We start from the raw sequence: 13,079 nt of genomic DNA on the forward strand, positions 1-13,079 counted from the left end.
TATTAATCACCTAACTCACCTAGATCAAACGAAGGCATAAGGTTATGTGGTAATTATATATATATATTCATGCAATGTGTTTGTAATAATATTATATAATGGAAATACAATGGCAAAGTCTGTAACAGTTATAGCTGTAGTTTCTGAGTTTGAGTTTCAGAATGGGTGTGTCTGACAGTGTGTGTATGTGGGTGTGCGTGCACTCGCCTGTGCGTTTGTGTGTGTGTGTGTTCTTCAGACCTACACAGCAGTGTCTGAGCCCAGTGTGTGTGTGCGTGCGCCCGTGCGTTTGTGTGTGTGTGTGTGTGTGTGTGTGTGTTCTTCAGACCTCCACAGCAGTGTCTGAGCCCAGACCCTGAGCCTGGAGAGCTTCTTCTCTCTTCATCTTGGGCTTCTCTGTTCGTGTGTGCCACACCAACACCTGCACACACACACACACACACACACACACACACACACACACACACACACACACACACACACACACACACACACACACACACACACACACACACACACACACACACACACACACACACACACACACACACACACACACACACACACACAATTATGGCTAAGAATAAGCATCAACTAAAAATATAAGTTCACTAATAAATATATATCATTTCCTAATGATAACATTACACTGGTACTGGTCAGTATCATGCAATTCAAACCAATAGTCTTCTGCTTCTGAACATTATTTTCTGCCAATTCCCACCATGTGCAAAGTCTGTGTCACTGCTGACCCCTAGTGTTTGGGGAGGGTGTAGACACCCACATCTCCTACACGGGCTCCATGCACACAGAATAACTCTTCCTATACTTCCGGGCCCCTTTACTTCCCTCACAGGTGTTACCGATGATACTACCGGTAATTAAGGCTCTGTTCCTGTTTAGTGTGCAGTGGTTCTCAAACTTTTAAATTTCAAGGGCCCAAGAGTTACACACCCGTATAGGGACATTTGGAACCCACTAAAGACACTGAGACTCACTGGTGTAGCAGAGTGATTCCGGTGAGCCAACATGCACAATAGCAACACCCTGACTGTTTGACCAGAATGGAAAAAAATCAGTCGCATGCACGTGCGCACGCACACGCACACGCACACGCACACGCACACGCACACGCACACACACACACACACACACACACACACACACACACACACACACACACACACACACACACACACACACACACACACCATCATCTAACCTTGGTGCAGTTGTCTGCCTTGGGCTCCAGTTCGTCCATGGTAACGAGACCCTGCAGGAAGCTGCTCTCCAGGAACCCCATTGGAGCGTTGCCGTCGAAGCAGGCGTCCCGATTGGCCAGGACCAGCTTGAGGGAGACGGCGAAGCCGGCCATGTCCATGGGGAACGGACGGCTGGGACGCCAGCCGGTGTGGAAGCGAACGACCTGAGGAAGAGCAAAGGACGGGTACAAATAAATATCATGTTAGTTAGCCCTTTTTGACTGGAGATCAGATTCTAAAAAATGTCTTCTACATCCTGATAGTTTTCTGAAAAAGCTATGTTTCTATGTCAGGCGTTCTTCGATTTTTCAAAAATAGCAGACCTACAAGCTTGTAGCGCGCCACTCGGTGGCGCGCTATGAGCTTGTAGATCTGCTATTTTTCAATAGCTAACGCATAACATAATGCTAACATCAAAAGGGGTTCCCGCCCCAAAATGTGTTAAATATTTATTTAGGTCTTCTGTTTGCGTATACGTTTCATGTCAAGATTTTGCAGATTTTTCTTTACAAAATATGTCGGTCAAAACTAAGTAAAACATTGGTAATCGGTAGACATAAATGGCTCAAGTGAACAACAGTGTAACATTTCACAGGTTCTGGACTTGTTTCCATAATTATGCTAAGTTTCAGAAAGGTTCTCAGAACCTGCTCAGGCGGTAGTAGTAACCCTGAGTTCTTGGAAACCCAGAACTTATACTTTCACATTTTTCTTTGGAAAATATTGCCAATCTAAAATCTAATTATGTACCTCCCGCTTTAGGGATGGTTGTAGTTACAAGGGAAATATACCATCACCGAATTCAAGAGGTTCTGGAAGGTTTCACGTCATGGGAGGTTCCGCCATAAGTAAAATAACTCCAAAAAGAAAATCAGGATTCAGACCCAGAAAGCTGGCATCGGCCATGCTCTTAAGCCGACTGCGTAGGTTGCGGCTAATAATACAACTGTGCAGAGACGTGTCACTGAAACACCAGTGTGGACAGAATAAATAGGACGTGTCACTGAAACACCAGTGTGGACAGTATGACCGGGCACCCATTTTGGTGTTGGCATCATGTTATGCTTTAGCTATTGAAAAATAGCAGATCTACAAGCTCTACGGTTCTGGTTCTGTAAATAAATAAACAGGACAGGCGAGTAAAAAGGTTTTGGAATTGTTCTTATTTTTTTTAGGTTTTCTAATCTCAATTGCACCCAAAAAACATGAACTTTTAACATTCAGTAGATTTTCTGTGATCTGGGGTTTTCTGGCTCAAACAGGTGCTCTGATTTGCCGGCAGTAAGTGACATCACTTACTGCAAATCCCATATATGTCAATGGGATTTGCCAGCAGATGTCACTGTTTCACTGTGTTGCCTGTTTTCATTGTAGCTCAAAAGGCCCAAAAAACCCCAAAGAAAACCTCAGACCACAGAAAATCCACTGAATGTTCAAAGTTCAGGTTTTTTGGGTGTAATTGAGGTCATAAAACCTAAAAGAAAAAAGAAAAAGAAAAAAAAATGAAAATGAATGTCATAAAACCTTTAAATAATAATAAACAGGACAAACGAGGACAGTGACGGTACCAACCTTTCCTCCTTCAACCACAGGCCTCTCGTACCTCATCCCTCCAACCAGGCCCACAGGCCACACTGACACACGCTGGGTACCACGCATCTGGGAGAGGAGGACGAGCAGAACACCAGAGTCCAAAGAGGGAGTAGGATTATTGATCCATCAACAATGTTCTTGCTTACGAAGTACAGTAATAAGTAGGGACCTGCTTACTTGTAGCACATTTAACTAGTTCTTAACCCATTCTGACCTGAGATCAGATTCATACGAGGTTTCCACTGGACACACACTGGTCTGATTAACCCATTCTGACCCGAGATCAGATTCTAAAAATGTCAGTCGTTCTTCGACTTTTTCAAAAATAGCAGACCTACAAGCTTGTAGCGCGCCACATGATCTGCTATTTTTCAATAGCTAAAGCATAACATGATGCTAATACCAAAATGGGTTCCCGTTCAGAATGGGTTCAAAACTTAATTCCTATATACCGTACTTAGTTAACTGGGATCCTACAGGGGTCTATGCTTGGCCCCATCCTTTCCCCCCAAATAAATAGCACATTTTATTTAAGTTGAATATGTAGGGCAGGGTATTTAATTCAATATGTTTTGTATCTATCAAATATGAATTTGTCATACATACAGTACATATACTTAAATATTTGTTTAAAGTTAAATGTTCTCGAATATATTTAGTTTCTCTTCAAAATGTTTTTTATTCAAGTTTTAGATTTTCAAATGTGAAAATTGTGCACATTTTGACAAAACATAATTGGTGCTCCGGGACACACGTGCACAGTGAGGTCTGCGCGCTGTCTACACACGTGCACACACACCTCCTCAAAGAGCTGCACACTGTGGGCTCCATTTCCGTCACCGCTTTAAACCCCTTATCCCTAAACTTCTTTGCCTTTTTTACTATTTTGTAAAACATTTTTGAATAGTTAAAATGGCCAGTTCTACAGGCTCACAACGTGTCAATGTAGATTGGCTAGTTGAACTATTCAAAAATGATTTTCAAAATAGTAAAAAAAAAAAAGGCAAAGAAGTTTAGGGATAAGGGGTTTAGCGGTGACGGAAATGGAGCCCTGTGTCTACACACGTGCACGTGCACTTCACACACACACCTACCTCTTCAAAGAGCTGCAGACTGTATGTGTTGTCGTCGTCTGCAAAGTAGACCACAGCAGCCTGCTGGTCCCTGCCGTCCTCTCGGAGCCACCGTAGACCCTCGTTTCTCTGCTCCGCTCCGCGAGGCTTCAGCCAGCTGGGGTCTCCCTGGGGGGGATCAATCAACACGCCACTCCGTTTAAACCAGTGCTTTTCAACCAATGGTATTGGTTGAAAACCACCAGTGGTCCTTGAGGGGCTTCCAGGTGGTCCCCAGCTAAATGATGGAGAGTAGATGGAGAATAGATCTTTAACTCCTGAGAGCGTGAAATGAAACACCAACTATTTGGTTTCATTTTACGCTCTCAAGTTCTTACGCTCTTCTACGTCGCTATTTCAGTGGTGCTCAAAACGTTGTTACTGTATGTCTTTGTCCGCCCTAGCCCATCCCTCAATGTCCACCCACCTCTTGCAGTTTGCGGTCTTTGGGCGTGGCGATGTGGAGGTGAGTGTAGGTCAGGCCGCTCTTGGCCAGGAAGTCGGTCACCAGAGGTGTCTTGTGAGGGGAGTCCTCCACCAGGATCCAGTGGAGCTGAGGTACGTGCCTGAACGTCTGAGACAGGCGAGTCAACTCCGCCTTCTGCACAAACCTGGACATTGATTGATTGATTGAAATATGTATTAACAGTTTGCAGAATTACAGTACATTTCAAGCACAAACTTAATACAAAGACTGTTAACTCTGAGTGGACGACCCAATTAAGCATTACATGTTGTTCAATTCATCAAAACATTTAGAGACGTACAAATAGACACTTCTATATAGTCAAAGAACAGAACAGGAATTCACCATAAGATGAACACATGTACGGAGCAAGTTCAACATCGTGTGTGTGTGTGTGTGTGTGTGTGTGTGTGTGTGTGTGTGTGTGTGTGTGTGTGTGTGAAAGAGACGGACAGACAAAACGAGGGAACGAGTGCCACAGGCTCCAGCTCTGCTTCATAAGCGCGGGTAATCCAGTCGCAGTGTGCCGCGGGTTCGACTCCCGAGACCGACGCGGCCTTTACTGCATGTCTTCCCCCATCTCTCTCCCGTTTCCTGTCAGCCTACTGTCTGTCCCTTCAAAAAAGCGTTAAAAAAAATAACACCCGTGTGAACCGAGTGGTGCAACTCCCCTCTCTCTCTCTCTCAATAGCAGGCAACAGTGCAGCACTGTCTCTCTCTCTGTTTCTGGCACAACAGCGCCCCTACTGGTACATACTGGTGCGCATTAACGTCACATAGGTGAACACGGACATTGCTGTTCCTTGGAGTTGTTGCACCACTCAAAAAGCTCACCACAATCTCACCTGGTCGGATTGTGGTGAGCCCACGGTGGCCACTAGATGGCAGCAAATTAAGTTATTATTTACCTTGCATATGTTGGGGTGATTACAAAAATGGTGGTCTGGGGGCCTTTGACTGGCTGCTTCTGGGGGGATTTGGTCGTCTCTGCCTTCTTCATTTGCTCCTGGAGACGGTGTACCTCCCCCCGTAGCCGAGAGATGGTACGGTCCTTAGGCATGTTGTGCTCTGCGCAGTCGCAACGCTGACCTGCATGGTATTAGGTACAGAACAAAATAAAAGTATTCACTATTCATTCAGTATTCACTCCACTAGTCCACTCGTTTTTATTAACAGGTCATGTTGCTGCCTCCTGCATTATGTGCAAATTCAAAACAGGTGGTACGCAGGGCCGTTCAGTGACTTCGACGAGCGCACCCAAACTCCAACACAGAATTTCTTGACAGAAAGAAGCTCATAACATGTCTACGGTGGATTTTTATGAAACAAACGCTTTGCAGTTTGAAAGAGGATAATTCAAGCTTGGACTACAGATGCAATGTTGGTGAGTTTAACGTTGTTTAATACAAGCAGATAGCAAATGCAATTTGGATGAATGGGCTCACACTGGATGGTATTGCAATTCTAGATTCATCCCATTATTTAAAGAAATCTAGTCCTGCAAATTGCGGCTACCCGGGGTAGAAAAGGTTGGCCGCTCAAACCGCTTCTTCTGAGAAGAAGAAGCTACAGACAGCGCCGGTAATCCACCTTGGTAGAATGAGATGTTCGACCGGCCAGCAGCAATGAGGACGCAGCGCACAGAAGGACTGGTCAGACGAAGGAGGAGCCAGGCCCGGAGGCTACCCACAGTGCCTAGAGCCTCCTAGTGTCGCCACCTGCTACACTGTCTCGAAGCGCCTAGGCTCAAAGAGACATACAGTATATGCTTTTCTGGGCATGATAGAGGGGCGGGTCAATCTTTGATTGATTGATTGAAATATTTATTAACAGTTTGCAGAATTACAGTATACATTGCATTTCAAGCACAAACTCAATAGAAAGACTGTTAACTGTGAGTGGACGACCCAATTAAGCATTACACTTGTTTACAAGAGGGTCCACCATGTTCAATTCATCAAAACATTTAGAGACATACAAATAGACACTTCTATATCTAGCTAGGGGCAGAGTAATCTAGTAAGAGAGTGGCGACACTAGCATTGACTCCCATTGTAGCAATGGAATGCGGAAGTGCTCATTCTATCTCAATGGAATAGTTCCAATGTTTGGAACTATAGCCCATAGGCACCCGCTTTGCGGCGAGATCAAAGCGTGCCGCCACTCTCCTGCTCTAGACTCTGGCTAGTGGGTACTAGTAATAACCACACCTGCAAAAAGCTAACATCCTTGGGTGAGCACTTTATATTTGAAATCTGAACGTTTATGTACACGATAACTTTGTAAATGTAGCAAAGGGGGGAGGCACGTCATAACTGTCGTGAATCTTGGCAGTCATGTCTCAGGGCTAATGTGAAGGATCAGTCAGTGTGACTTACCCAGCTGCATCAGTGCGTAGATCAGACCCATGAGAGACACCATGAAATACAACACAAACACCGTCTTCAGTTTCAGCTTCATCCTTGTCGCCATGGCGACGGCACTGCAACAACACAGGCTACAAGGGAAGATATAAAAAAATATCACACACCCAATAATGTCAACATTATTTTATCCCTTTAGTTTTAAACCCATTTATTATTGATGTCAATATAATACAACGGTTTGGGAAATTGGGATGCTGACCGACATATGCTGAACGAATAACTCAATGTCGTTCATCATAGTGAACCAGTTTGATATTAAAATGGCATTTTAGCTGACAGACCTTTGATCATTTCCACCAAAGCCATGCATGATGCATCATCATTGACCAATTATAATGCTGCAGTGTAGGCTAAGTACAGCATACAGCATAGCATGAATGGAAATTAGAAGGTAGTAAGTTGTTGGGGACAAATTAAGTGCAGACTGGGTTTTAAGCCTTTGTTTTGATATCCCAAAAAGGTCGTTTAATTAATGTGGCTGTAAGAGAGTATAGTCATCATCTGATGTCAAAGGTAACATTCATATTAGCTATGTTTGGCTAAATGTTTACATTGCACCGCTCGTCAAATGTTTTGACACTTACCGAGAGCTAAAGCCTTGAAAGACACAAAGGTTGAGACTGAAATGTGACCTTATTTCATGTCATTTTTGATCAGATGTGGGTAAAAGACAACCCATTCATCCAGGTAGTGGATACGTAAACATTTTTTTGTTGCCGCTGTCAGGGTACCAACAACTTCCGGGTATATAGTGCAGCTCTTAAAAAAGTCCTCGGAATCATACCGTCACAGTAGTTCCGTTGACATTTACCACAGTTTACCTTTTGGCTTTCATAGACAACTGTGATTTGATTACATAAACATATTAAGCATACAGGCTACTACTATAGGTAGGTACACATTCAGCAGGGGTCAACCATTTTGACATGAAGTGCCATATTCTTTTGTAGACGGTCAGTGTGCCATAAAGATTAATTATATGACCCCATAAAAATCATAGCCTATATAACCTTTATTTTCTTCTTTTGAAATATTTCCTTTCACATCAGGATGAGCAATATTAACACCATCTAGTTTGAATGTAGAATCATGTGCATGATAGGATGTAATTTGCACACACACGGTTAAACGAAGAATCCTCTCTCACACTCGTGCCAGTCATCACCCTCCCCTGTGCCATTGTTGGCAGGTTGTCAACAATTTGCCTAGGTTGCCTAGTCCTGCACTACAGTATGAAAAAGTATAGGTACAAATAACACGGGGGGGAAAGAAAAAAAAAACAAGGAATATCCATCTAGAAGTCAAACAACTTTCCTTTATTTGTAACATACAAATAAAACACTGACAAGGCAGAAATGACTTATTTTTCCCTTTCATTGTCGGTTAAGCACAGGACTAGAACACTCATTCTCAAACATCGAGGTTTTTTTTAAATGTCATTTAAAAAGTGTTTAACCTGTAAAAGGCAAAAACAATAAACTGAAAATGGATTCGCAACCGATTATACATAATATATATACACACACTGAGGAAAACGAAAGAAAAGGAACGTATCGGAGGAGGGAGGGGAAATTAAAACAATGTGACATGACGAGGCGAGGGTGGTCATGGACAGGTTGTAAAATAAGTGATTTAAAAGAAAAATAGGTTCACTCACAAACAAAAGATCTTTTTATCACAAAATAAAGATCACTCCAAATAATACCCCCTCAAAGACACCTCAGCTTTTTTCACGTAAAATGTTGACCCTGAGCACAGTTCTAGGGCCGGTTAAACTTTAACCAACGTAAAGTAACGTAAAAGCAACGTTTCACTTTTGGAAGAATATTTTCAAATGTTCAAAAGCACCAACTCAATAGGCGTTATGGAACAGCCACCGTTTAATCCATTAAAACCCAGGGAAGCATTCGTGTGATTTTAGATTTTTGTGTTAGAAAATAGCAGATATACAAGCTCACAGCACGTCACTTCGCGCCGCGAGCTTGTTCAACTATTTTTTAAAAAATCTTTGAAAGTCTGAGAATGCATTTGTAGAAGTAGAATCAATCTCCGGTCTAAATGGATTAACCTGTAGTGAACACCGGCCTTTCTGTGACCTCAGACCCTTAACAAAAATAATTTCTGTGGACGATAACAAAAATAACATTTTAATAAAATGGTGTTGCATTGGAGTCACATTTAGCATGCTTGTATAAATAGTTTGAATTCCGAGCGCTGCATATTAGGTCTACAGAACTGCCAATACTGTTTGCATGTACTCCTACTGACGCATGCACACACTTAACTTAAAACTTCTACCAAAAGTGAAGAGTGCTTTAAATATGTTGAGAAAAAGAAAAAACAGATTTTTAGATCAGAGCCGAGGGACAAACCAATCCAACTGACATCTCAACAGCCAACATGGTTGCAAAAGTAACACAGAGGTTTGTTTACATTTGAATAACCTGAGAGAGAGAAAGACTCGGTCAGTCGTTGATATACCGTTGCTATATACACACAATATCCTGTTCTTTTTGTGTAGCCTCTGCCAATACAAATGAATGATTGTACTTATCAGAAGTTAGGCTAGAACTAAAACATACAAGCAATTGTTTTTTGAAAAGTTTTGTCTTTTGTTTTTGTTCATCATTGTTGTTCCAACAAGCAGTAAAACACCTAATGTACTGTAAGCTCCGAGTGCTCGCCAGCTGGGTAATAGGAGTTTTTCAGTGACTCTACAAAATAAAAAACTGTCGATTGATACAACCTTGGATGGTGTTTCGTGTCAAAATGGATTGGTCAAAGTTGGCCTCATGGACAGTTATTTCACACCACAACTGGGTTAACTGAAAATCTCATATCACACTTTCACGGATGACAGTGGGTTTCACAAAAAGTGAAATATAAATAAATTAAGACAGCATCTCATCTATTAAAAAAAAGCAAACAGGAAACATTAACCTCACATACAAGTGAACCACAGTTCTGAGGTGAAATGGTTGGTTGGTGGTCTCTAGAAATGGAATATAATGACCCAGCAGACGGGCACTGGAGGTGGTCAAGATACCCTGAAGGTTTTGTAAACAGATATGGAATCGACATCAGCCTGTCTAGGTAGCAACTGTCTAGTTAAAGTGGTTCCCAAACCTTTTTAGCCTGTGACCCAAAAGACCCAAATTTGATGTCTCCCCGGGACTCAAACTACTGAAAATAGCAGATCTACAAGCTTGTAGATCGGCTATTTTCACTCCTACTCAAACATTTGTTTTCTAATTCTTCTTACATTTCTTCATGAATTTACAAAAAGAAAAAAAGGTTTTTAACCCATTCTGACCGGGCACCCATTTTGGTGTCAGCATCATGTTATGCTTTAGCTATTGAAAAATAGCAGATCTACAAGCTCATATCGCGCCACCGAGTGGCGCGATATGACCTCTTGTCCAAAAATCCTCCCATAACAATCTGGGCTCCATCGGCCAACAGTATCGTAGCGCTAGGACCATCTTCATCCCACTGTAACGCCACTATGAACACATGAGATACAGCTAAAAATCTAAGGGTTGTGACGTCAGCTAAAAGGGCAACAAAATTAGGCAAGGGTTTTTGCCTCCGTTATCAACTCTACAAATGTAACCGATCTACTTCTGGCGGACGGCACACGGCCATACCACAAAGTATAAATTGACCTGTTGATTCTACATGCCAAGATGCTTTTTTTTTTTTTGCTCAGTGGAGCCTGTGCATCAACTTTAAATCTAATTCAGACTCCCCAACATTTCACTTACGTTTTAACCACAGCCGTTTTAATGGGAGACTTATAGTCATGCTGTCAGAGGCAGGAGAGGAAACCCGGCTGCTGGGCTAATCCTGAATAAAGACAGCGACCGTGATTGTATTAATTATTAAACAAACATTTTGAATCTCATCATGCAACATACCGATAGTTAGTTTGGGAATAGGGGCGATGGCCGAAGCGAGGGACATTATCTCAATGAAAATGTCTTCCAAAAATGACACGCATACATCCTTCCTGCTAGCTTAATGTCCTTCCAGTGATAGCGTTCATCAACTTAATATAAGTGGACTGAAGACAGCTGTGTAATGGAGCATTCACGTATACTGTACCATATCCTTCTTGTATTAAATCAATATGATTTGCTCATGGTGAAAAGCGGTGGTGGTGATGAGGATATATTTAGTAGTTACACAGTCAAAAAGTAACATTTGTTTTGATTAGTACGGCTGAGGATAGCAGGGGGATGTCTAAAGTTCAGGTAACGGATCAATGGATCTATGGATCTATGGTCGTCAGTACCGTCATGTGAGTGGGGGAGGAGGAAGGCTACAAAGAGAAGGGGGAGGAAGGATGCCGTTTTACAGATTTGAAACCTGGACTTGTGGAAAACAGTCATCGGTGCCTACAGGGGCTGGAAGGAGGGAGGAGAGGAAAGGATATGTGACGGAGGAAGGAAGGATGTTGTCTTTAGAATTATCCAAACAGGATCAATGGCAACGTTGTGTTAAGAAGAACCTATGAAACTTAAATCTAAGCTCGATCGAAGAGAGAGAGAAAAAAAGCAGTGGCTTTACACCGTGGTCGAGGAACCGATAATGGAAGGAGAAGATGAGACGGGTGATGAACTCCCTGTGATCACTGTGGGTTTCTTTAAACGAGTCGAGAGTCTCCAGACAAACTAAAGGTCTATAACATAACTGGAAGTCGGAGCCATTAAGCACATATCAGCTCAAGCTTTGCAGAAGAGAGCGTGATTCATGGCTCTTTTGAGTACAAACATAACATTTCACATCATTTTCTTTCACCCTCTGAGGGACTGTGTCGGCGTGACCACACAAAGCGAGTTTGGAGTGTCTGTCATGCATTTCTACGGTAAGACTGCCCTGGTGCACTCCTCTTCCCAGCGCCCATAAAGCATAGAGGAGCGCCGCTCTTTTGATCCTCCAGGCTGGTAATTTACGACCCGACATTGAATGGGTATATGGATATATGCAGATATGACCCTGCAAATAATCAGAGATCGAAGGTCGGTCATGATTTCATAATCGTGCACCCCTAACTTGTGCCAATGACATGGATCAGAGCATTCGAGCACGGCAACGGTTGATTGGTTTGAACGTTGTGGGTGTTAATAAACAATGCACGCAAGCACTATGGACATGGATATCCAAAGCGCCTCTCAGCTCATAATACGCTTTGTATGGACACGGACCCGAATACCTCATCCGAGTCACACAACACCTGGTGTCTGTAACAGATCAGCCTGCCATGATCAGTAGTATGAGACCCTAAAAATGAGTAGTCCAAATGGACTCCAATGGAAGTAAAATGATTTAAAAAATAAAAGGTAGCAGGAGATAAAAACAGAGGCGGGGGGGGGGGGGGGGGCTTGGTCAAGGAGGATGGCTGTACAGCGAGTTAGACCCGTTTAATACTTGGTTGTGTGATATTTTTACGTGCCAAAAATGAACAAATCTATAAGCCCACAACCCATTGGGGCGCAACACGTTTTGAGTTTGTAGATAGACTATTTTCTACCCGCAGCGCCGGCACAAAAACAAAGTATAAATTAAATCAAGAGAAGTGCAGGTTGTGGCACTAAAAGCCAATCTAACCACAACGGAAGCACCATAACGCTTCTGTGTAGATCAAGAGTTGTCGTTTGGATTTTTTGCTAAGTCACCTTTCATCATTTCACATTTTCTCTTTGTGGTAGCAGTTGGTGCTCAAACAGCTCACCGATTCTGAACTGGAATACGAGGGGAAAAGGACACTTAATGGGGACACTTCCCAGACTGGATTCCTATCACTTAAACCAGGAAGTGTGGAAAAGAATAAAATAAGAATGATTAAATTAAGGTTAAAAACCTAAGCAAAGAGGAGGTTAACAACATGCACAGTAGAATTACGTTTTATCTCTTGAAAGTGTTGGGGGTCCTTTTTTCCACCCACCGAGATTTAAAACGATTTAAATGAACACTAATGGTTTTCCTGTGGAAATCACCTGAGTGATACGATAGGCAGGTGGGAGAAAGCTGGAAACCCTCACAGTTACATGTAACATTAATAAGCAGTAGGACGGGCCGTCGAGGTTCAAAGAAGGCGCGTGGTTGTGGAACGCCCGCTGTGCTGTCGCACGCTAACAGCTAGCGCTGTGCTGTCGCACGCTAACAGCGTATATCTACACAAAGTACCTGGACGACAGTACAGTAGCAGTATGCTACA

General features: G+C 42.8%; 1 protein-coding gene across 1 annotated transcript; it reads right to left on the reverse strand.

Annotated features, from left to right (window-relative positions):
• Positions 1-301: 301 nt before the first annotated feature.
• b3gat3 (beta-1,3-glucuronyltransferase 3 (glucuronosyltransferase I)) lies at positions 302-6,920 on the reverse strand. Its single transcript, XM_083788552.1, has 7 exons — positions 6,812-6,920; positions 5,342-5,522; positions 4,395-4,578; positions 3,950-4,096; positions 2,835-2,921; positions 1,223-1,426; positions 302-421 (listed from the first exon to the last, which is right to left on the reverse strand). The coding sequence occupies exons 1-7, from the start codon at positions 6,903-6,905 to the stop codon at positions 323-325; spliced, it is 996 nt and encodes a 331-aa protein (XP_083644678.1). The 5' UTR covers positions 6,906-6,920; the 3' UTR covers positions 302-322.
• Between the last annotated feature and the right edge of the window lie 6,159 nt (positions 6,921-13,079).

This window comes from Protomyctophum parallelum (assembly GCF_964188405.1).
Source record: "Protomyctophum parallelum genome assembly, chromosome: 18".
NCBI lineage: Eukaryota > Metazoa > Chordata > Actinopteri > Myctophiformes > Myctophidae > Protomyctophum > Protomyctophum parallelum.